Consider the following 19,853-nt stretch of genomic DNA (forward strand, 5'->3'; position numbering starts at 1 on the left):
TGAATGATCAAGTTTTAAATAATTGTGTACATTTTTATTCATAAGCCACCAAGAGCCGGAGTTCACAGCTGTTTCTTTCCCATGTATTTCCCTGGTTTAGGGGAAAATGTGAGTTGAGCTACAGGAAGCAAGAGTCATTTCAACTTTTTCGGCTTCATGCGCTGAATGAGCAACTTTCATTGGAAAGAATGTCTGGATCATCTTTCAACGTCGTCTCCAGTTCTTTTAACTGAAGAGAACCCAGTTTCACTCGGTGACACCAGCGCATCGTCCGATATGCTGAGGTGTTCTCCAAGCACCATTTTTAGTAGCAAACATTTGAATTGATATGATTGTATTCCCCTTGCACTTTTGTTGTATTGTTCCTTGACTGTTGTCTTGATGTGAGTTTTATGTTGTGTCTGAAACTACTGCATATGTACTGCTGCCCCTCTTGGCCAGGCCGCTTGCAAAAGAGATTTTAATCTCAGTGGGACATACCTGATAAAATAAATATAAATAATGTAACATCGCCAATTCAATCACACAGGCACACGTAATTATCCCAGAGACGAACATACTTGTTTTCTATATCTGCATCAAGGTCTAACGGTTATGCTCTAATGTTCATCTAAAGTTCAAACCCAAGTATTCAGATTCAGAATAACCACTGAATTGTACAAATGTGAGACTACTAAGTATTTTTAGGGAGAGAGCAAGGAGAGCGAATCTCAGTTTTAAGTCAGAATTCTCCTTTAATTCCCCTTTATGTATTTATTTTCCTGCTCAAGAGACACAAGTACACAGGTTCTAAAGTGCCAACACCACAACAGCCCAGTCCACTGTGAAATCAACTTCCTGTTTCTCTCCGTCAGCAGCTTCGTGTCCTCGAGTCCAAGAAAAGCAGTCATAAATCTATATATGGGAAAACCTCTGATAACACTTCTTTATAAAAACTGAATTATACAGCTATATAGTAATCCACACAGCACACAGCAGTCACTGAAGCCTCAATATAGAAGTAGCCAGTTGGGTCTCTCTGAGTCCACATATCCCTGTGTTTTGGGCGGAGCTCAAAAAAGAGTTGCATACTACGCACGACAATTCAAACCTACCGTTCATGGCCTAAAGCTTGATCTACGTGTTCAAACACTTCCCATGACAGAACCCAAGCATTTTTACTCTCGTATACTTGCATGAAAGGCGTAACAAAGACATGTTGAATCTTGAACGTCCTTCCCCTGCAGCGGATCTAGGGAGAGGACACTGGAAGCTTCACAACACTTTTCACAACTGCACCAAAACACAAAAACCAGTTGATCACGCGGCAACACTTAACAGTACAGTACAGTTTTTTTGGCAAATAATAACAACCAGCCGAGTGCATAAGGACATACATTCATCATACAGGTCAGGACGCTCTGTTTTGTATGGACTGAGGCTTGTCGGGCACCGGAACCTACTGTCAAAACAGCACGGACTCTCCTCTTATTCTAACCGGCGCCAAGGAGCGCCTGATTTACATCTCGCCGTGTGACCCGTGACGTGTTTGCACCCCTTGAACGGATCCGCTGGTTCCAGTTATGTCTGACACACCCCAAGCAGTTGGGACAAATCCAAATCTGCTCTGACCCGCTGTCAGCACGCCGTCAACACAGCTCCACGCTCGCCGACACGGTTCTGTGGTTCACATGATTCCCCCCTGACATGTCGGACCCTGGTCTACAGGCTGTGATCGATCCCTACCATATCCCCGGAACCGAGCCCAACCACCCGGACGAGGTTCAGCAGGAACCAGAGACACGAAGTCGGCGGACGCTTGTTTAAACCCACCCAGGACCCAGTACCGTGGCACTGTAGTGTGAAAAATGGCACCGGTAGGAGCCGACCATGCCAACAAATGACCTATAATTCACAGCATTTCACAATAGTAGCGCTGATAGTGTATAATCACATTTCCCCCAGTAGGGTTAGATATGCTTGCCATTAAAGGCAACATTTCAGTGCAGTTCTCCTTACATAAAAAAAAAGAAGTTGTTCTTAAGCTAACAGTCTATAAGAAATATTGTGTACCATGCAGATACTGTGAGAATCCCTCATTCAAGGCGTGGTTGAGAGGGACCTCCGTGTGCAGTGCACCCTGGGTACGTCGTTCCCTCTCAGCGAGAGAACTATTGCACCAAAATAAAAAAAAAGAGAAAACGAGAGAGAGGAGGCCAAGAAAGTACACGAGACGCGCGGTTCTTGTGCTTTCAAGTAACGGAGGGGGGGCGTGTTGATCGGTGACGCGGGGTGGGGGGGTGGGGGGGGGGGGGTCGCCGGCGAGCCCAGGTCAGTACTCGGTGTCGGAGCCCTCGGCCGCGTCCGTGTTCCGGGACAGCATGTAGTTGTCCATGTCTATGGAGGGGCAGTTGTGGATGGAGTAACGCAGGCGCTCGGCCAGCACGGCCTGGCTGGTGTAGGGGGGCAGGCGCAGCTGGAAGAAGCAGGTCTGGGCGGTGGGGAGGCCGTTGATAGGCTGTGGGAGGGGGGGGGGAGGAGATAGAAGAGCTGTTTACATATTCTATGACCCTGTTTAGACTTCAAATTCGCTTTGGACGATCAGATCACAAGTGGACAGCGGGACGCATCGTCGTTTACGCCCGTGTCTATCCTGCGTCTCCAAATGTGCCCAGCTGACCTCGTGTGTTCTTATATTGTAACCATAGCAACTCACTCACTCCTGCCTGCGTGTGCGTCGCACAGCTGTTCAAATCAATCATCGGTCGGCTTGACTTCGGGCAGATATAAAAAAAAGTGCGCATGAAAGCAACCTAAGATGTTAGAAGAACTAACGAACATAGTAAGACTATTTAAACTGTTTCGATTGATAGGACAAGTCATTTGCGACTTGCAAAAAAGCGCAGGATAAGGCGAAAAAGGAGAAAAATGATCCTGCATTGACTACGTGTTTTCCTGTCTTTGTCGGCGGCAATTTCGTAGCGTTCGAAGCGTTTCAGGACGCATTAGCGTTTAGACTCGTGAAGATATGTGGTCAAACACAACCCAGACCACCTCGCTAAAATGTTTCGGCGGCCGTTTAGACTCTTGCGTCCACTTTGAATCTGATCGTCCAAAACCAAGTCTAAACGGGGTCTATACGACGCACTGAGAAGCTGCACTGAGGCGTTTTCGCTTTACGGAGACGCGGAAACGGGACCTCACCCTCTCGACCTTGATGATCTGGAACTTCTGGGCGATGTCGGCCGGGTTGGACGGCAGCCTGGAGCGGCCCGACACGAAGCGCAGGAACAGCACGCGCTCCTCGCCGGTGAACTCCTCCAGGCTCTGCCACAGCCAGCCCACCAGCTGGTGGCCGTCGGTGATGTCGCGGTAGCGCACCACCTTCTTCAGCGTCTCCACCGACACCTCGGGCAGGCCGCAGACCAGCTGCTCCAGCTGGCGCGCCGTCAGCAGCGAGAGCAGGGGCACGGGGATGATGGCGGACATGCCCTCCCGCACCGCCGCCCCCTGCGGACGGGACGAGCGCAACGACAACTCTTAAAGATGCCGTGAAAACAATCCCCCCCCCCCCCATTTTGGATCACATCCTTGGTGCATATATTAACAATATATATATATATTAACAATATATGCACAAAATCTCCCGAGTGCTTACGTCAGCAATGCAAGAGCAAGGTCAACCAATAATCTCACGGCATCCACCCATCAATTAACGCTCTCTGCCTATCGAATCTGTCTTAAGTTGTTATAACCCGCCCAAATTCCTCTAAACATTATGTCCCGCCCCGATGGCCTTTTTTGAGTCGGAACTACGTCAAACCACGGAAGCTAGATGATCTCGAACGTCCGTTTCAGCTGGACTTTAAAGGACAATGCCCGTTTTTGACAACCTGGACCTTATTTACGACATATTATAAGACGTTTGACTCACCAAGATCACTTTGGTGTTATATTACAGAGGCATGGGAAATACCACAACAGGCCTACGCTCTATGTAAGCACAACTAGCGATTCATAAAGACAGATTGATGAAAACAACCGTTTCGCGGCAGAAAATAGATTTTTAGAAACTGCATTCTCGGTGCCCCGTCCGCCGCCATTACATGGATATACTGGCTCGCGCTGGATTTTAAATTTCTTCTACATGCCTCCGAACTACACCAAAGTGATCTCGGTGAGTCAAACGTCTTATAATATGTCGTAAATAAGGTCCAGGTTGTCAAAAACCAGCATTGTCCTTTAAGGTCGGCGCGGGCGCAAACTGCCGGTTACGCCGTGGCGGGCCCCGTACCTGCCGGTCCATCTCGTGCAGCCGGTACTCCAGAGCCCTCTCCACGTACTCGGTCCTGTTGGCGAAGGTCAGGGAGATGCTGCGACCCCCGGGGACCACGGGCACCAGCTTCCCGTCGGCGCCGTGAGCCACGAACGCGTCCAGGGGGATCATCTGGGGAGGGGGGTAAACGGGACAGAAGGAAGACATTTAAATATAGCTCTGAAAGGAGTAGAGCAGCTGTAGTTCTACACGCAAATCTCTCACCACAGGGAAGCTGTGCTCGCTGATGCCTGTGTTGTCCAGGCTCAGGATGCCCTGTAGGGGGCGCTAGCTACTATCTCTAGGTATTGTATTGTGTTCTAATTCTCTCACCGCAGGGAGCTGGATAATGCCAGTGTAATCTGGGTGCAGGGGGCGTACTAGCTACCATCTCTAGGCATTGTGCTACAGCACAGTGGTCTAATTCCCTCACCACAGGGAAGTTGTCCTCGGTGATGCCCGTGTTGTCCATGTGCAGGATGCCCTGTAGGGGGCGCTAGCTACTATCTCTAGGTATTGTATTGTGTTGTAATTCCCTCACCACGGGGAAGCTGTCCTCAGGAGGCCCTGTAGGGGGCGCTAGCTACTATCTCTAGGTATTGTATTGTGTTGTAATTCCCTCACCACGGGGAAGTTGTCCTCGGTGATGCCCGTGTTGTCCGGGCGCAGGACGCCCTGTAGGGGGCGCTAGCTACTATCTCTAGGTATTGTATTGTGTTGTAATTCCCTCACCACAGGGAAGTTGTCCTCGGTGATGCCCGTGTTGTCCAGGCGCAGGACGCCCTGTAGGGGGCGCTAGCTACTATCTCTAGGTATTGTATTGTGTTCTAACTCCCTCACCACGGGGAAGTTGTCCTCGGTGATGCCCGTGTTGTCCAGGCGCAGGACGCCCTGTAGGGGGCGCTAGCTACTATCTCTAGGTATTGTATTGTGTTCTAACTCCCTCACCACAGGGAAGTTGTCCTCGGTGATGCCCGTGTTGTCCAGGCGCAGGATGCCCTGTAGGGGGCGCTAGCTACTATCTCTAGGTATTGTATTGTGTTGTAATTCCCTCACCACGGGGAAGTTGTCCTCGGTGATGCCCGTGTTGTCGAGGTGCAGGATGCCCTGCAGGGAGCGGTAGGTGAGCAGGTCCACCTCCTCCAGGTCGGGCCCGCCCAGCGGGATGGAGCACAGCTGCTTCCACACCCACGGCGCCAGGTGTAGGTCCAGGGGCTTCTTGGTGCGGATGGCCACCGCCATCAGGATGCCCAGGAAGCGGAACTGGACCATGTGGTCCTCGGACGCCGCCCCGGGGTTCAGCAGGAACCTGTCGGGGGGGGGGGGAGGGAGGAGGCGGTGGTCACGTCGTCCGGATGCCGAGCGCCAGGCGACGCGGGCCGATCGGTTTAGATGGACAACGCGCCGGCGGGCGAGTGGGGACTGGGAGATGGAGAGTGCTCGTGAGGGTGCTGTACCTGTCGGTGTTGCTGCCCACATCAGTGGAGCTGTTAGGGGTGTGGATGAGCAGGTCCACCACACCAGACTGCAGCTCCTGGGCGGAAGGAAGGAAGGAAGGAAGGAAGGAAGGAAGGAAGGAAGGAAGGAAGGAAGGAAGGAAGGAAGGAAGGAAGGAAGGAAGGAAGGAAGGAAGGAAGGAAGGAAGGAAGGTGGGAAGGAGGGAAGGAAGGAAGAAAGAAAGAAAGAAAGAAAGAAAGAAAGAAAGAAAGAAAGAAAGAAAGAAAGAAAGAAAGAAAGAAAGAAAGAAAGAAAGAAAGAAAGAAAGAAAGAGGGAGAGGGAGAGGGAGAGGGAGAGAGATCACGTAGAAGACATCAATATTTATTTTGTTCTCCTAACGCTAGTGCTCTCGGTTGATCTTCCCCGGTGACCTTCGACCTGACCTGGCACATCTCGGTGATGGTGTCGTCGAACACGCCGCCGGCGTCGTCCGCCCCCTCCCCCACCAGCTTGACCTTCCAGGCGCGGGACGGCAGCCGCAGCTCCAGCGGGTTCAGGCTCACCACCTGCTTGGCGATCTGCACGAAGATAGGCTTGCTGGAGCGCCCCCTGTGGGAGCGGAGGACGAGACGGTGAGGCCACCGCGCCGCAGAGGCTACAGAGGCTGCGAGGGGTGGGGGAGCTGTGAGGCCGGGGGGGTACGGATGCGAGAGAGGGGCGAGGTGAACATGGGTAAAGCACCCAGAGGTGGAGGGCCCAGGGGGGTGGGGTACCTTAGCCAGGGGTGTGGTAGTTAGGGGTGTGGCCTACCCAGGGTTGTGAGGGACCCTAGCCAGGGGTGTGGCAGTTAGGGGTGTGGCCTACCCAGGGTTGTGAGGGACTCTATCCAGGGGTGTGGCAGTTAGGGGTGCGGCCTACCCAGGGTTGTGAGGGACCCTAGCCAGGGGTGTGCCAGTTAGGGGTGTGGCCTACCCAGGGTTGTGAGGGACCCTAGCCAGGGGTGTGGCCGTTAGGGGTGTGGCCTACCCAGGGTCGTGTGGCTCCCCCCAGGGCAGCGGGGGTAGACCCTAGCCGGGGTGTTGTGGCGTGTACCTGGTGGAGATCCTCTTGACGGTGATCTGGGGCCCGTAGGTCTTGCCCTGGGTCATGGTCCTGCCGATGGAGCGGACCAGGGGCAGGGTGTTGACCTTGGGGGACAGCAGGCCCCTCAGCTGACCCTGGACGATGGCCGCCGTGCCCGAGCTGTAGCGCGACGCCGGCACCTGGAGGAGGAGAGAGAGGCGGGAGGGGGGCGCGGAGGAGGGGCCGTCATGGCGGGCGTCATGCGAGCACGTCTGTGAAATGAAACAGGCTAGAGACAGAGGAACATCCACAGCCTTAGACCGGATCTCCATGGAGCTAAACTCTGTGATCTGGGGGTCTGATCTGGGCCGGGGTTACCTGGTGTGATCTGGGGGTCTGGGCCGGGGTTACCTGGTGTGATCTGGGGGTCTGGGTCAGGGGTTACCTGGTGTGATCTGGGGGTCTGGGTCAGGGGTTACCTGGTGTGATCTGGGGGTCTGGGTCGGGGTTACCTGGTGTGATCTGGGGGTTACCTGGTGTGATCTGGGCCGGGGTTACCTGGTGTGATCTGGGGGTTACCTGGTGTGATCTGGGGGTTACCTGGTGTGATCTGGGGGTCTGGGTCAGGGGTTACCTGGTGTGATCTGGGGGTCTGGGTCAGGGGTTACCTGGTGTGATCTGGGGGGTCTGGGTCAGGGGTTACCTGGTGTGATCTGGGGGTTACCTGGTGTGATCTGGGGGTTACCTGGTGTGATCTGGGGGTCTGGGTCAGGGGTTACCTGGTGTGATCTGGGGGTCTGGGTCAGGGGTTACCTGGTGTGATCTGGGGGGTCTGGGTCAGGGGTTACCTGGTGTGATCTGGGGGGTCTGGGTCAGGGGTTACCTGGTGTGATCTGGGGGTCACCTGGTGTGATCTGGGGGTTACCAGGTGTGATCTGGGGGTCTGGGTCAGGGGTTACCTGGTGTGATCTGGGGGTCTGGGCCGGGGTTACCTGGTGTGATCTGGGGGTCTGGGTCAGGGGTTACCTGGTGTGATCTGGGGGTCTGGGCCGGGGTTACCTGGTGTGATCTGGGGGGTCTGGGTCAGGGTTACCTGGTGTGATCTGGGGGTCTGGGCCGGGGTTACCTGGTGTGATCTGGGGGTCACCTGGTGTGTTCTGGGGGTCTGGGCCGGGGTTACCTGGTGTGATCTGGGGGTCACCTGGTGTGTTCTGGGGGTGTGGGTCAGGGTTACCTGGTGTGATCTGGGGGTCTGGGCCGGGGTTACCTGGTGTGATCTGGGGGTCGGGGTTACCTGGTTGCGGGGGTCCAGGTTGAGCAGCCTCCAGGACTTGTACATGAGGTCAGAGAAGTGGAAGAGGACCCGGAGGCGTGTGCTGAGCACGTCTGGACTGCAGTCCTTCAGGGCGTTGTACTGGGGAGGGACGGACTGGGGCAGGCCCAGCTGGAGACCGCCGGACGCACCTGGGGGGCACGGTTCACACGGTTCACACACACACCCTTCATGGAGGGAGAGGGAAGCATGGTTGACTGTGTGTGTGTGTGTGTGTGTGTGTGCGCGCGCCTACCTGAGGCTTTCACCGAGGCGGAGGGGGTGGTCCATGCCGAGCTGTGGCAGCGGCCAGCGGAGATCTGTCTGATGTTCTTACCCTGGAGCGCCGTGACCAGGGTCGGCTCCTTCACTGGGTTGGAGTGACCCAGGCCCAGCTGAAACGCACACGCACACGCACGCACACGCACGCACACGCACGCACACACACAATACAATATTGCTGCAACCATGTGGAACAACGCGTAGACAGCAGCGGGTCCTGGTCATGTCCGGGTGTCCAGGTCACCCCTACCTGCCCCTCGCAGTTGCATCCCCAGGCGTAGACGTCTCCCGTGGAGCAGAGCGCCATGACGTGCTCGCAGCCCACGGCGATGTCCTCCACGAACACGCCCTCCAGCGCGGGCACCGCCTGGGGGCGGTTGTGGTTCTTCAGCAGGGACTCGGGCAGGCCAATCAGGCGCTCTGAGGGGGGAGAGAGAGGCGGGGGAAAGAGCGGTGGATGGGACGGCTTCAAAAAAAGAAAACAGATAGGAAAAAAACAACTTTGGATTTCCGCCACGATGTTTTAGCGAATGCACTCCGGAGGCCACTTTCTGTGTTCCATTACCAGACCCGATCAAACGATCAGCTTGTTTTCAGGGATCCTTGAGTGCATTCTGAACTCGGAAGGGCTGCTTTTTCCCATGATGCTCCTTATACTTGGAATACGTCACAACAGACTATAAAGCTTGAGGTTCAGTCACAGAGTTTAAATCCATGGCACTAGATCCATGTACTTCGACCTGTAACTATTTATTATTATTATTATTATTATTGTATATTGCATTTGTTCTGTTGATATTTGTGTTTGTGTGTGAACTTGTCAACACTGTAAACAACAACAAACACTGTGGGGAAACCTCAGTGCTTCATGAGTATTAATAAGGTTTTGAAATTGAGATGAAATGAAAAATATTCAAACCGTCAGCATGGCTACCTTGTCCGAAGGTGTAGACGTGGCCGTCGTTCGCCAGGACCACGGAGAACTGGGTCCCGCAGCCCACCTTCCTAATGCCCTTGTTACACAGGTACTCCACCTTCTGGAAGGGAACGACAGCCTGCGTCAGTCCGGGCGCTCGGGACAGCGCCGTGTCATTTTATTGGCCGGATCGATACTACTGTCGCCGGCCAGACAGAAGGAGGAGGGTCGTCCGTCGGCGTACCTACCTGGGGGTAACACTTGACCGTGCAGGGGCCCGTGCCAAGCTTGCCGTAGTCACCGTCTCCGAACGCCCACAGGGTGGCGCCGTCGAGAGAGAGCACCAGCGTGTGGTTGATGCCGCACGCCACCTGGGGACAACGGCACAGGGCGGACGGCCGTTCGGGTTCATTCGCGTTTAGCGGTACGGTGTAAAGGTCCGGGCCTGGCGCTAGGCGCGCACGCCGTATTCTAACTTCCTTGTTGTCGTCACGGCCCGGCGCGTCCCCAAAGCCTGACTGAGGGCGGCCGTGACAGGAAGTTCCCAGACCGTACCTGTCCTACGTGGTAGCCCTCCAGCGCCGCCACCCTCTCGGGGAGCATCTTGTTGGAGGTCGACCTCTGACCCAGGCGGCCGGAGTCCCCGCTGCCGAAGGTGAACAGCTTCCCGTCTGCCGTGACCACCGCCGAGTGTTTGAAGCCGCACGCCAGCTGGGCGCACGACGGGACGAGAGAAAGTCGCGTTACGTTGAGAGACGGCTGCGCCGTAGTTAAGCCACGGACGCCAACAAAACCCTGGCACCCCTCAACAAAATCGGACGATAAAGCCGTTTGGATCTGGAATGGTGCGGCGCAGCGCGAGCCGGTGGGGGCGGAGCTCCCGTCCTACCTGCACCACCTCCTCCCCCTGCAGGGCCTCGATCTGTTTGGGCCTCCTCTGCCTCTCGTTGTTCCCGTGGCCCAGCTTGCCGTAGTCCCCGTCGCCCCAGCTGAACACCTCGCCCGTCTCCGTCAGGGCCAGGGAGTGTCCGTCCGAGCCGCACGACGTCACCAGCTGGGTCACCACGTAGCCTGCCGGGAGGAGGAGGGGGGGCGGGCGAGAGGTCGGGGTTCAACCAGACTCGGGGAGGAAGGAGAAGTCCCCCGGGTTCGGACGGCAGGAGGGAGTGGCGTCGGCCACCTTACCTTGCAGGGCGGAGATGACGGTGGGGGCGTAGAGGTTGTCGGAGTTGCCCTGGCCCAGCCGGCCGTAGCTGCCCTCCCCTACGGCCAGGACCGTGCCGTTGGCCTGCACCAGGAACGTGCAGTTCTGCCCGCACACCACCTGCAGCGCGGTGAGACACGGGGGTGTTCGGACGCCGGGTGATGTTTACACGAAACCTCGCTAGAACAAAATCATATTTATTTGTGTGGGGGGGGGGGAGGGGGATGGCTCTCCCCGTACCTGCTGCGTCTGGGAGAGGGAGGGGGCGAGGCTGGGCACGGTGAGGTTGGTCCCTGCGTCCGCCAGCTGGCCGTGGCGCCCGTTGCCCCACAGGTACACCTCGCTCTTGCCGCCTTGCTGCCAGTCCTGACCGGAACACAGAGACGGGCGGAGACGCAGAGGTCAGCGACGGCTCCGCTCGGGGGGGGGGGGGGGGGGGACGCGTTCGTGAGAACGGTCGATCGACCGCGGCGGAGGCGGCGATCGGGGAGCGCCCTCGTTTAGAATCCCGGGCGACGTGCGTGACGGTCTCTTGACGGATCTCGGCCGTGGGGCGGACTGGGGCCTAACGTTTTCCCGGAGTTGGACATTGGGAGTGAAATACTCTTTGGTGGGTTTGATGGATCTTTTCGGATCAGTGTTTATATTGGAAAGGGGACAAACGCTGATACGGCGCCGGGCACGCCGTATAAAGTGAGATCAGTCGAGCTCGCCGCCTCGAGTATCGTGTTTCCCAGATGTGAGACGGGGCTTACAGACGTCTTACCTCAGATTTCACACGTGGATTCTAAAGGTATATATAAAGTCTTACCTCAGGTCTGGTGGTGGCCCATGACATGAGCTGCTCATCCATCATGAAACTCCATTTACTGTTGTCCTGGAGACGAGAAAGAGAGGCTCATCAACTTCCTGTTCGGCCTTCACCACACGCACGCACGCACACACACACACACACACACACACACGCACGCACGCAGGAAATCCCAGACATGCTGACCAGGGGCTTGGTGATCTCAGTGGCCCCCGCCTCTTGGAACTCTGGGACAGAGAAGGATTCTGGGAAGGTGGTGCCCCTGGCGATGGCCTCGGCGGTCTTGATGGTGGTGGCGAAGGTGGCGAGCCAGGCCCACTCCGCGGGGCAGAAGGGCAGGCTGGCGTGGTGGGGGGGGCGGGGGGCGCGACACAGGTGCTGCTCCAGGGACAGACCCACGGTCAGGGACGCCAGACTCTGGAGGAAGGCGCTGTGGACTAGCTGGTCACCCGCCGTCACGTGGCCCTGGAGGACGGAATCACACGCACACGCACACACACACACACACACACACACGCGCGCACACAGACACAGATCAGTGATCAGTCCTCAAGTGAGGTGGAAAATTACTAGTGAGCTGCTGGAACGAATTTCCCCTGGGCTCAGTTAACCTTGTCTGGAGACAGAGAGAGAGAGGGCTGCACAACACTGAGCTCTGGCCTGACTGACTGCCTCTGAGCCCCCAGCAGTCCACACACACACACACACAGACACACGCACACACACACACAGACACACACAGACACACAGACACACGCACACGCACACACACACACACACTCCCAGGTCTTTAGACAGGAGTCTCTCTAAATCAGTGAGGTAAAGGAGAGTAAGCCACTGACCCTCTCACAGCTATACACTAGTAAGGGTGAGTTACTGACCCTCTCACAGATATACACTAGTTAGGGTGAGTTACTGACCCTCTCACAGCTATACACTAGTAAGGGTGAGTTACTGACCCTCTCACAGCTAAACACTAGTTAGGGTGAGTAACTGACCCTCTCACAGCTAAACACTAGTTAGGGTGAGTTACTGACCCTCTCACAGCTATACACTAGTTAGGGTGAGTTACTGACCCTCTCACAGCTATACACTAGTTAGGGTGAGTTACTGACCCTCTCACAGCTATACACTAGTTAGGGTGAGTTACTGACCCTGTCAGTTATGGTTAGGTGAGTTACTGACCCTGTCAGTTATGGTTAGGTGAGTTACTGACCCTGTCAGTTATGGTTAGGTGAGTTACTGACCCTGTCAGTTATGGTTAGGTGAGTTACTGACCCTGTCAGTTATGGTTAGGTGAGTTACTGACCCTGTCAGTTATGGTTAGGTGAGTTACTGACCCTGTCAGTTATGGTTAGGTGAGTTACTGACTCTTTCATAGTTGTTCTGTAGTTATGTGAGTGACTGACTCTGTAGTTATGTGAGTGACTGACTCTTTCATAGTTGTACTGTAGTTATGTGAGTGACTGACTCTGTAGTTATGTGAGTGACTGACTCTGTAGTTATGTGAGTGACTGACTCTGTAGTTATGTGAGTGACTGACTCTGTAGTTATGTGAGTGACTGACTCTTTCATAATTGTACTGTAGTTATGTGAGTGACTGACTCTTTCATAGTTGTACTGCTCCTGCAGCAGAACAGGAAGTCTCTCGAGGAAGACGGCCATGCAGGGGGCGCGGTTCAGCCCCAGAATGCCCTGGCTCCTCAGGACGCTCCGGCAGGACGCCAGGACGTGGTTCTGCGAGATCCAGTCTGGGGTGCAGCGGATCAACAGAACATCCTGTGGAAGAGGACAGTTGTATACATCCAAATCTATAAGCTGAATCCCTAATATAACTTGCATTTTCTTGTCGAGGTTTTAAGTTCTTAGAGCACACCGTTTTCTCTAGTTGTACTCGGGCCTAAGTTTTGTGACATCCATGCAGATTTACTCTACCTTAGACCGTCCAGAGCAGGCAGCCACCCCCACGTTTGATATCCAGGTGGTACTGACCACTGAGCCCAGGCCTGTCACCACAGTCTGTAGGACTGAACCATCCTGCAGAAGGGGGGGAACCAAGATAGGGTTAGAGAGCATGTCTGTACAGAAGAGCCCCACTGCGGTTCCTACAGTTGGCTGGTCAGGGTCAGTTTGCACCAGGAAACATTTGCACAGAACCTGGGAGAAGCTATAAAGATGTATTAACTGTACACTCTTTTTTTTATCGATTAGGTGATGTGCTTCACCTGCAGAGACCAGATGTTGAGGAGCCCTCCTATCCCTCCTGACACCAGGGCCAGCCCGCTGGGGCAGAAGGACAAGGTCTTCACCGCGGTGATGTGGCCGCTAAGTCTGAACACACACTTGGCACTGCCGCGCTGCAGGGGGGGTGGTGTGGGACGACAACAAAACAGAAATGCAGATTAGTAAACGGTACGCATCATCGCTGGGTTATACTGCGGTGAGACGGAGCGAAACATTTTGGCTGTTGGTAATCTAATATAAGCCGGTGGGATTTAATTATTTTGTTTCTGAAGCCAAGCCAAGGGACAGACCGACCTTGACACCGCTGCTCTTCTCCTGGCTGGACAAACTGTTCAGGAAGTTGGGCACCGATACACTAGTGCCCCCTTGAGGCAGCGTCCAGACGTACAGGTGACCATTCTGGCACCCCCTGAGAAGGACATCATAAACCCACGATTTAACACTAGACCTGCAGTTTGGCACTGAGGTACATTTAAAATGATTTTATGTCTATTTAAATGAACCCTCCCCTGACTTTTCCTAAATGACTAAAGATAACTCAGCAGTAGGTGGGCAAATGTTCCCGCAATAAAACCAAAACTGTGTTTCCTACCGGAGACATTATTATTATTATTATTAACATATTATGTTTGTGGGAGCTGCTCACACTAACCGTTGACACAAAATAATGGTTTGGCAACAATCTGCACATATTTCTCCATTGTAATGGAGATTGTTTCGGGAACACAATGTCGTCCAGCCATTTTCAGACAGACAGACCAGATATACAGACCCAGACAGACCAGATATACAGACCCAGACAGACCAGATATACAGACCCAGACAGACCAGATATACAGACCCAGACAGACCAGATATACAGACCCAGACAGACCAGATATACAGACCCAGACAGACCAGATATACAGACCCAGACAGACCAGATATACAGACCCAGACAGACCAGATATACAGACCCAGACAGACCAGATATACAGACCCAGACAGACCAGATATACAGATCCAGACAGACCAGATATACAGACCCAGACAGACCAGATATACAGACCCAGACAGACCAGATATACAGACCCAGACAGACCAGATATACAGACCCAGACAGACCAGATATACAGACCCAGACAGACCAGATATACAGACCCAGACAGACCAGATATACAGACCCAGACAGACCAGATATACAGACCCAGACAGACCAGATATACAGACCCAGACAGACCAGATATACAGACCCAGACAGACCAGATATACAGACCCAGACAGACCAGATATACAGACCCAGACAGACCAGATATACAGACCCAGACAGACCAGATATACAGACCCAGACAGACCAGATATACAGACCCAGACAGACCAGATATACAGACCCAGACAGACCAGATATACAGACCCAGACAGACAGACCCAGACAGACCAGACAGACAGACCCAGACAGACAGACCCAGACAGACCAGATATACAGACCCAGACAGACCAGATATACAGACCCAGACAGACCAGATATACAGACCCAGACAGACCAGATATACAGACCCAGACAGACCAGATATACAGACCCAGACAGACCAGATATACAGACCCAGACAGACCAGATATACAGACCCAGACAGACAGACCCAGACAGACCCAGACAGACAGACCCAGACAGACCAGATAGACAGACCCAGACAGACAGACCCAGACAGACCAGATATACAGACCCAGACAGACCAGATATACAGACCCAGACAGACCAGACAGACAGACCCAGACAGACCAGATATACAGACCCAGACAGACCAGATATACAGACCCAGACAGACAGACCCAGACAGACCAGACAGACCCAGACAGACCAGACAGACCCAGACAGACCCAGACAGAAAGACCAGATAGACAGACCCAGACAGACCAGATAGACAGACCCAGACAGACCAGATATACAGACCCAGACAGACAGACCCAGACAGACCAGACAGACAGACCCAGACAGACCCAGACAGACAGACCCAGACAGACCAGATAGACAGACCCAGACAGACCAGACAGACCCAGACAGACCCAGACAGAAAGACCAGATAGACAGACCCAGACAGACAGACAGACACAGATAAGACAGCCAGGCAGGCAGCCAGAGAATATAGTTTATTTATCCCAGAGGGGAAACCTATGAAATGTTATATTATTATATCATTATAATATTTTTCGCATTCATGATTATTTTGTTCCCCTAAAAAGTCAGGAATCTACTACATTGTTACGTTTAAATTTTTCAACATAAAATCTAGCAATGGCGTGTGGAGGTGCGTGCGCTGTTGAGATGGAGACTGATGAGCCATTAGTGAGGACGATAGGACCTGACGCTGAAGGACCCGACGCCCATGAGCGCGCGCCTTAGCGGTTACTGCTATTAAACACGCTCCGTGCTCCTCGTGTTAGGGGGCGATCACACCTGGGAAAGACGCTAGAAACGAGACGCTAGTAAAACCATTGATTTCCTATGATACGGCGCGTCTGACTGGCGTTCCGGCGTCTTTTTCGACGGGCGTCTTTCAAGTGTCTTTTCTTGCAGGCGCGTCAGTTTTGACGCGCGTTTGTAGATGCTGAATAACAAAAAAACAACTTTTGAGCGTCAGACGCGAGAAGCGCCATTTCGTCATCGTCATATTTGGCCCGGGCGTTTCAAGCGTTCGAGCGTCTTTGAAGCGTCCGCGTTCCTAGCGTCTTTTCCAGGTGTGATCGCCCCCTTAGAGAGCTACCGAAACGTGATACAGACTATAGCATAACACACAGGCACACTCTTGAGCTAAACTCACACGGCCATCATGAGCCTGGGGTCCGGGCCTCTGCCCGCCAGCGGGCACCAGTCTGCCGTGTTGACTGTGCCCGTGTGGAACAGGGAGTGGAGGGTGACCCAGGCGCCCCCGGCGCGCCCCCAGATCTTCACCACTTCGGACCGGCCCGTGGACAGCAGCAGGTGACCGGTGGGGTCCCACCTCACAGCACTGACGCTCTCCTAGGCAGGGGAGGGAGGAGAGGAGAGATGAGGGGGGGGAGGGAGGAGGGGGAGAGGAGAGATGAGGGGGGGAAGGGGGAGTGAGGAGAGGGAGAGGAGGAGAAGGGAGGAGGGGGAGAGGGGAGGAGGGAGAGAGGAGAGATGAGGGGGGGAAGGGGGAGTGAGGAGAGGGAGAGGAGGAGAAGGGAGGAGGGGGAGAGGGGAGGAGGGAGAGAGGAGAGATGAGGGGGGGAAGGGGGAGTGAGGAGAGGGAGAGGAGGAGAAGGGAGGAGGGGGAGAGGGGAGGAGGGAGAGAGGAGAGATGAGGGGGGGAAGGGGAGTGAGGAGAGGGAGAGGAGAAGAAGGGAGGAGGGGGAGAGGGGAGGAGGGAGAGAGGAGAGGTGAGGGGGGGAAGGGGGAGTGAGGAGAGGGAGAGGAGAAGAAGGGAGGAGGGGGAGAGGGGAGGAGGGAGAGAGGAGAGATGAGGGGGGGAAGGGGAGTGAGGAGAGGGAGAGGAGGGGACGGGAGGAGGGGGAGAGGAGAAGAGGGGAGGAGGGAGAGAGGGGAGTGGAGAGGAGGGAGAGAGGAGAGATGAGGGGGGGAAGGGGGAGAGAGGGGAGGGGAGGGAGGAGGGGGGAGAGAGAAGGAGGGGGAGAGGAGGGGAGGGAGAGAGGAGGAGGGGGAGTGGAGATGAGGGAGAGAGGAGAGGAGGGAGGGGAGAGAGAAAGGAGAGGAGTGAGGGAAGGAGGGGGAGAGGAGAGAGGGGAGGGGGGAGGGAGAGAGGAGGGGAGAGGGGAGAGGGAGAGAGGAGCGATTCTGATTGAAGCAAGTCTTTTGTTTTGTGTTAAATCTTAAGCTTGTCATGGGTAGTATTCAACACAACGCTTTGTGGATGTAAGTGAGTGCAGGTGGTTGACTAACAGGGAAGGCAGACAGCAGCAGGGGCTTCTCAAGCTCGTAGGGTCCAGCCGTGGCCAATAGGATCTTGCCGTCAGGGTAGCCCACAGCAAAGGGCTTGTCCACACTGTACCATGCCACACACTGAGGGGCTAGGGAGGGGATAGAGACCCATTAACCACACGTCAGATACATACAGAATCAACCATGTATCAACCATATATCAACCACATATCAACCACATATCAACCACATATCGTCCAGGTCCACAGGGACGGCTGTGGCTGAGTAGGTAGAGCGGGTCGCCCAATGACCGCAGGGTCAGCGGTTCCTATCCCGCCTCCTCCTGTCCATATGACGAAGTGTCCTTGGACACTGAACACCAAATTGCTCCCAAAGAGCAGGCTAGCACCGTGCACGGCAGCCGCCGCCATTGGTGCGTGAATGTGTGTGTGTGTGTGTGTGTGAATGGGTGAACGAGAGGCCATTGTAAAGCGCTCTGGAGAAAAAGCACTATAAAAGTGCAGTCCGTTCACCGTTTACCATAATTCATCTACGATCCAACAGAACATGTACGGTTGCGTGAGCAGACCGGTGGCGCTCAGCTCAGCTCCGTACGTTCGGTCAGAGGGGAGTGTGAGAAGGCGCTCCGCCTCCTCCTCCTCCTCCTCCTCACCTTCTTTCCTGTGGCAGCGGGTCAGCTCGGTGCTGTCGGTGCGGAGGTCGTGCGCCGCCACCCGCAGCCAGCAGAGGGAGCCGTCCAGCCGGCCCACCAGCAGGCTCTCCTCCGGGGGCGGGCCGTCCTGGCCGGCGGGGAAGGAGCAGCGGGCCTGCGCCCAGCACAGCGCCGTCACCCAGGAGGCCTGGCTCTCCACGTGGGCCTGGGCTCCTGGGGAGTGCGGAGGGGAGTGGGGAGAGATGGAGATCAAAGATCGAGATACGGGGTGGGGGGGGGCGACAAAAACAGAACGGAACACAGGACGCGTTCACGCAGCGTTACGACTATGAAACCCTTTGGAAATGAATGGTGTTCGCGGGTCAGGCGGACGAACCGTTCACGGTCCAGATGTTGATGAGTTTGTTGTGGAAGACGGCGAGGAGGGTCCCCCCTACGCTCCAGTACACCGGGGACACCAGGTGGGCTCCGCCGGCCCTCTCTGAGCTCTGTCTGTCCTCACTGAGGGTGGTGGGTGGGGGGGGGGGGGGGCAGGACAGAGGTTATACCTACTGCTACCGCCCTGCTACCTTCATTTATGAGTTGGGTACTGCTTGAGTCTGAACTAGCTAGTGTACTCTTGTATATGTTGAGTACTGCTGTATGAGTGTAAGTCTGAACTAGCTAGTGTACTCTTGTATATGTTGAGTACTGCTGTATGAGTGTAAGTCTGAACTAGCTAGTGTACTCTGTATGGGTTGGGTACTGCCGTACAGTATGGGTGTTAAGTCTGAACTAGCTAGTGTACTCTTGTATGGCGTGCATACTACTGTATGGGTGTTAAGTCTGATCTAGCTAGTGTACTCTTGTATATGTTGAGTACTGCTGTATGAGTGTAAGTCTGATCTAGCTAGTGTACTCTTGTACGGGTTGGGTACTTCTGAACTAGCTAGTGTACTCTTGTATGGGGTGTGTACTACTGTATGGGTGTTAAGGCTGAACAGCTAGTGTGGGTTGGGTACAGCTGTACGGGTGTTAAGTCTGAACAGATGGTGTGTGTTGGGTACTGTGTGTGGGTGCCGTGCAGGTCTCGTACCTGAGGCTACAGGAGAGGGTGTGTTGATGGTGTGTGTTGGGTAGTGTGTGTGGGTCTCGTACCTGAGGCTACAGGAGAGGGTGTGTTGATGGTGTGTGTTGGGTAGTGTGTGTTGGGTAGTGTACCTGAGGCTACAGGAGAGGGTGTGTTGATGGTGTGTGTTGGGTAGTGTGTGTGGGTCTCGTACCTGAGGCTACAGGAGAGGGTGTGTTGGGTAGTGTGTGTGGGTCTCGTACCTGAGGCTACAGGAGAGGGTGTGTTGATGGTGTGTGTTGGGTAGTGTGTGTGGGTCTCGTACCTGAGGCTACAGGAGAGGGTGTGTTGGGTAGTGTGTGTGGGTCTCGTACCTGAGGCTACAGGAGAGGGTGTGTTGATGGTGTGTGTTGGGTAGTGTGTGTGGGTCTCGTACCTGAGGCTACAGGAGAGGGTGTGTTGATGGTGTGTGTTGGGTAGTGTGTGTGGGTCTCATACCTGAGGCTACAGGAGAGGGTGTGTTGATGGTGTGTGTTGGGTAGTGTGTGTGGGTCTCGTACCTGAGGCTACAGGAGAGGGTGTGTTGATGGTGTGTGTTGGGTAGTGTGTGTGGGTCTCGTACCTGAGGCTACAGGAGAGGGTGTGTTGATGGTGTGTGCTGGGTAGTGTGTGTGGGTCTCATACCTGAGGCT

The 19,853-nt window shown here is 54.7% G+C and overlaps 1 protein-coding gene across 1 annotated transcript in view; it reads right to left on the reverse strand.

The window, feature by feature from the left end:
• Window positions 1–2,289: 2,289 nt before the first annotated feature.
• LOC311312425 (putative E3 ubiquitin-protein ligase HERC1) overlaps window positions 2,290–19,853 on the reverse strand; it is a 53,599-nt gene continuing 36,035 nt past the window's right edge. The window contains exons 54-79 of the mRNA XM_084442378.1: window positions 18,490–18,614; window positions 18,114–18,326; window positions 17,462–17,589; window positions 16,362–16,561; window positions 13,858–13,972; window positions 13,545–13,676; window positions 13,255–13,356; window positions 12,925–13,098; window positions 11,506–11,784; window positions 11,320–11,385; window positions 10,749–10,874; window positions 10,490–10,628; window positions 10,194–10,375; window positions 9,860–10,015; window positions 9,553–9,675; window positions 9,323–9,425; window positions 8,639–8,808; window positions 8,363–8,501; window positions 8,089–8,258; window positions 6,825–6,994; window positions 6,176–6,341; window positions 5,752–5,828; window positions 5,351–5,603; window positions 4,274–4,426; window positions 3,184–3,489; window positions 2,290–2,497 (exon numbers count right to left, since the gene is read on the reverse strand). Coding sequence (XP_084298504.1) covers window positions 2,312–2,497; window positions 3,184–3,489; window positions 4,274–4,426; window positions 5,351–5,603; window positions 5,752–5,828; window positions 6,176–6,341; window positions 6,825–6,994; window positions 8,089–8,258; window positions 8,363–8,501; window positions 8,639–8,808; window positions 9,323–9,425; window positions 9,553–9,675; window positions 9,860–10,015; window positions 10,194–10,375; window positions 10,490–10,628; window positions 10,749–10,874; window positions 11,320–11,385; window positions 11,506–11,784; window positions 12,925–13,098; window positions 13,255–13,356; window positions 13,545–13,676; window positions 13,858–13,972; window positions 16,362–16,561; window positions 17,462–17,589; window positions 18,114–18,326; window positions 18,490–18,614 — 4,153 coding nt within the window. The 3' untranslated portion in view covers window positions 2,290–2,311. The remainder of the gene's footprint in view (window positions 2,498–3,183; window positions 3,490–4,273; window positions 4,427–5,350; window positions 5,604–5,751; window positions 5,829–6,175; window positions 6,342–6,824; window positions 6,995–8,088; window positions 8,259–8,362; window positions 8,502–8,638; window positions 8,809–9,322; window positions 9,426–9,552; window positions 9,676–9,859; window positions 10,016–10,193; window positions 10,376–10,489; window positions 10,629–10,748; window positions 10,875–11,319; window positions 11,386–11,505; window positions 11,785–12,924; window positions 13,099–13,254; window positions 13,357–13,544; window positions 13,677–13,857; window positions 13,973–16,361; window positions 16,562–17,461; window positions 17,590–18,113; window positions 18,327–18,489; window positions 18,615–19,853) is intronic.

The sequence above is a fragment of the Borostomias antarcticus genome (genome assembly GCF_949987555.1).
Source record: "Borostomias antarcticus genome assembly, chromosome: 8".
Lineage (NCBI taxonomy): Eukaryota > Metazoa > Chordata > Actinopteri > Stomiiformes > Stomiidae > Borostomias > Borostomias antarcticus.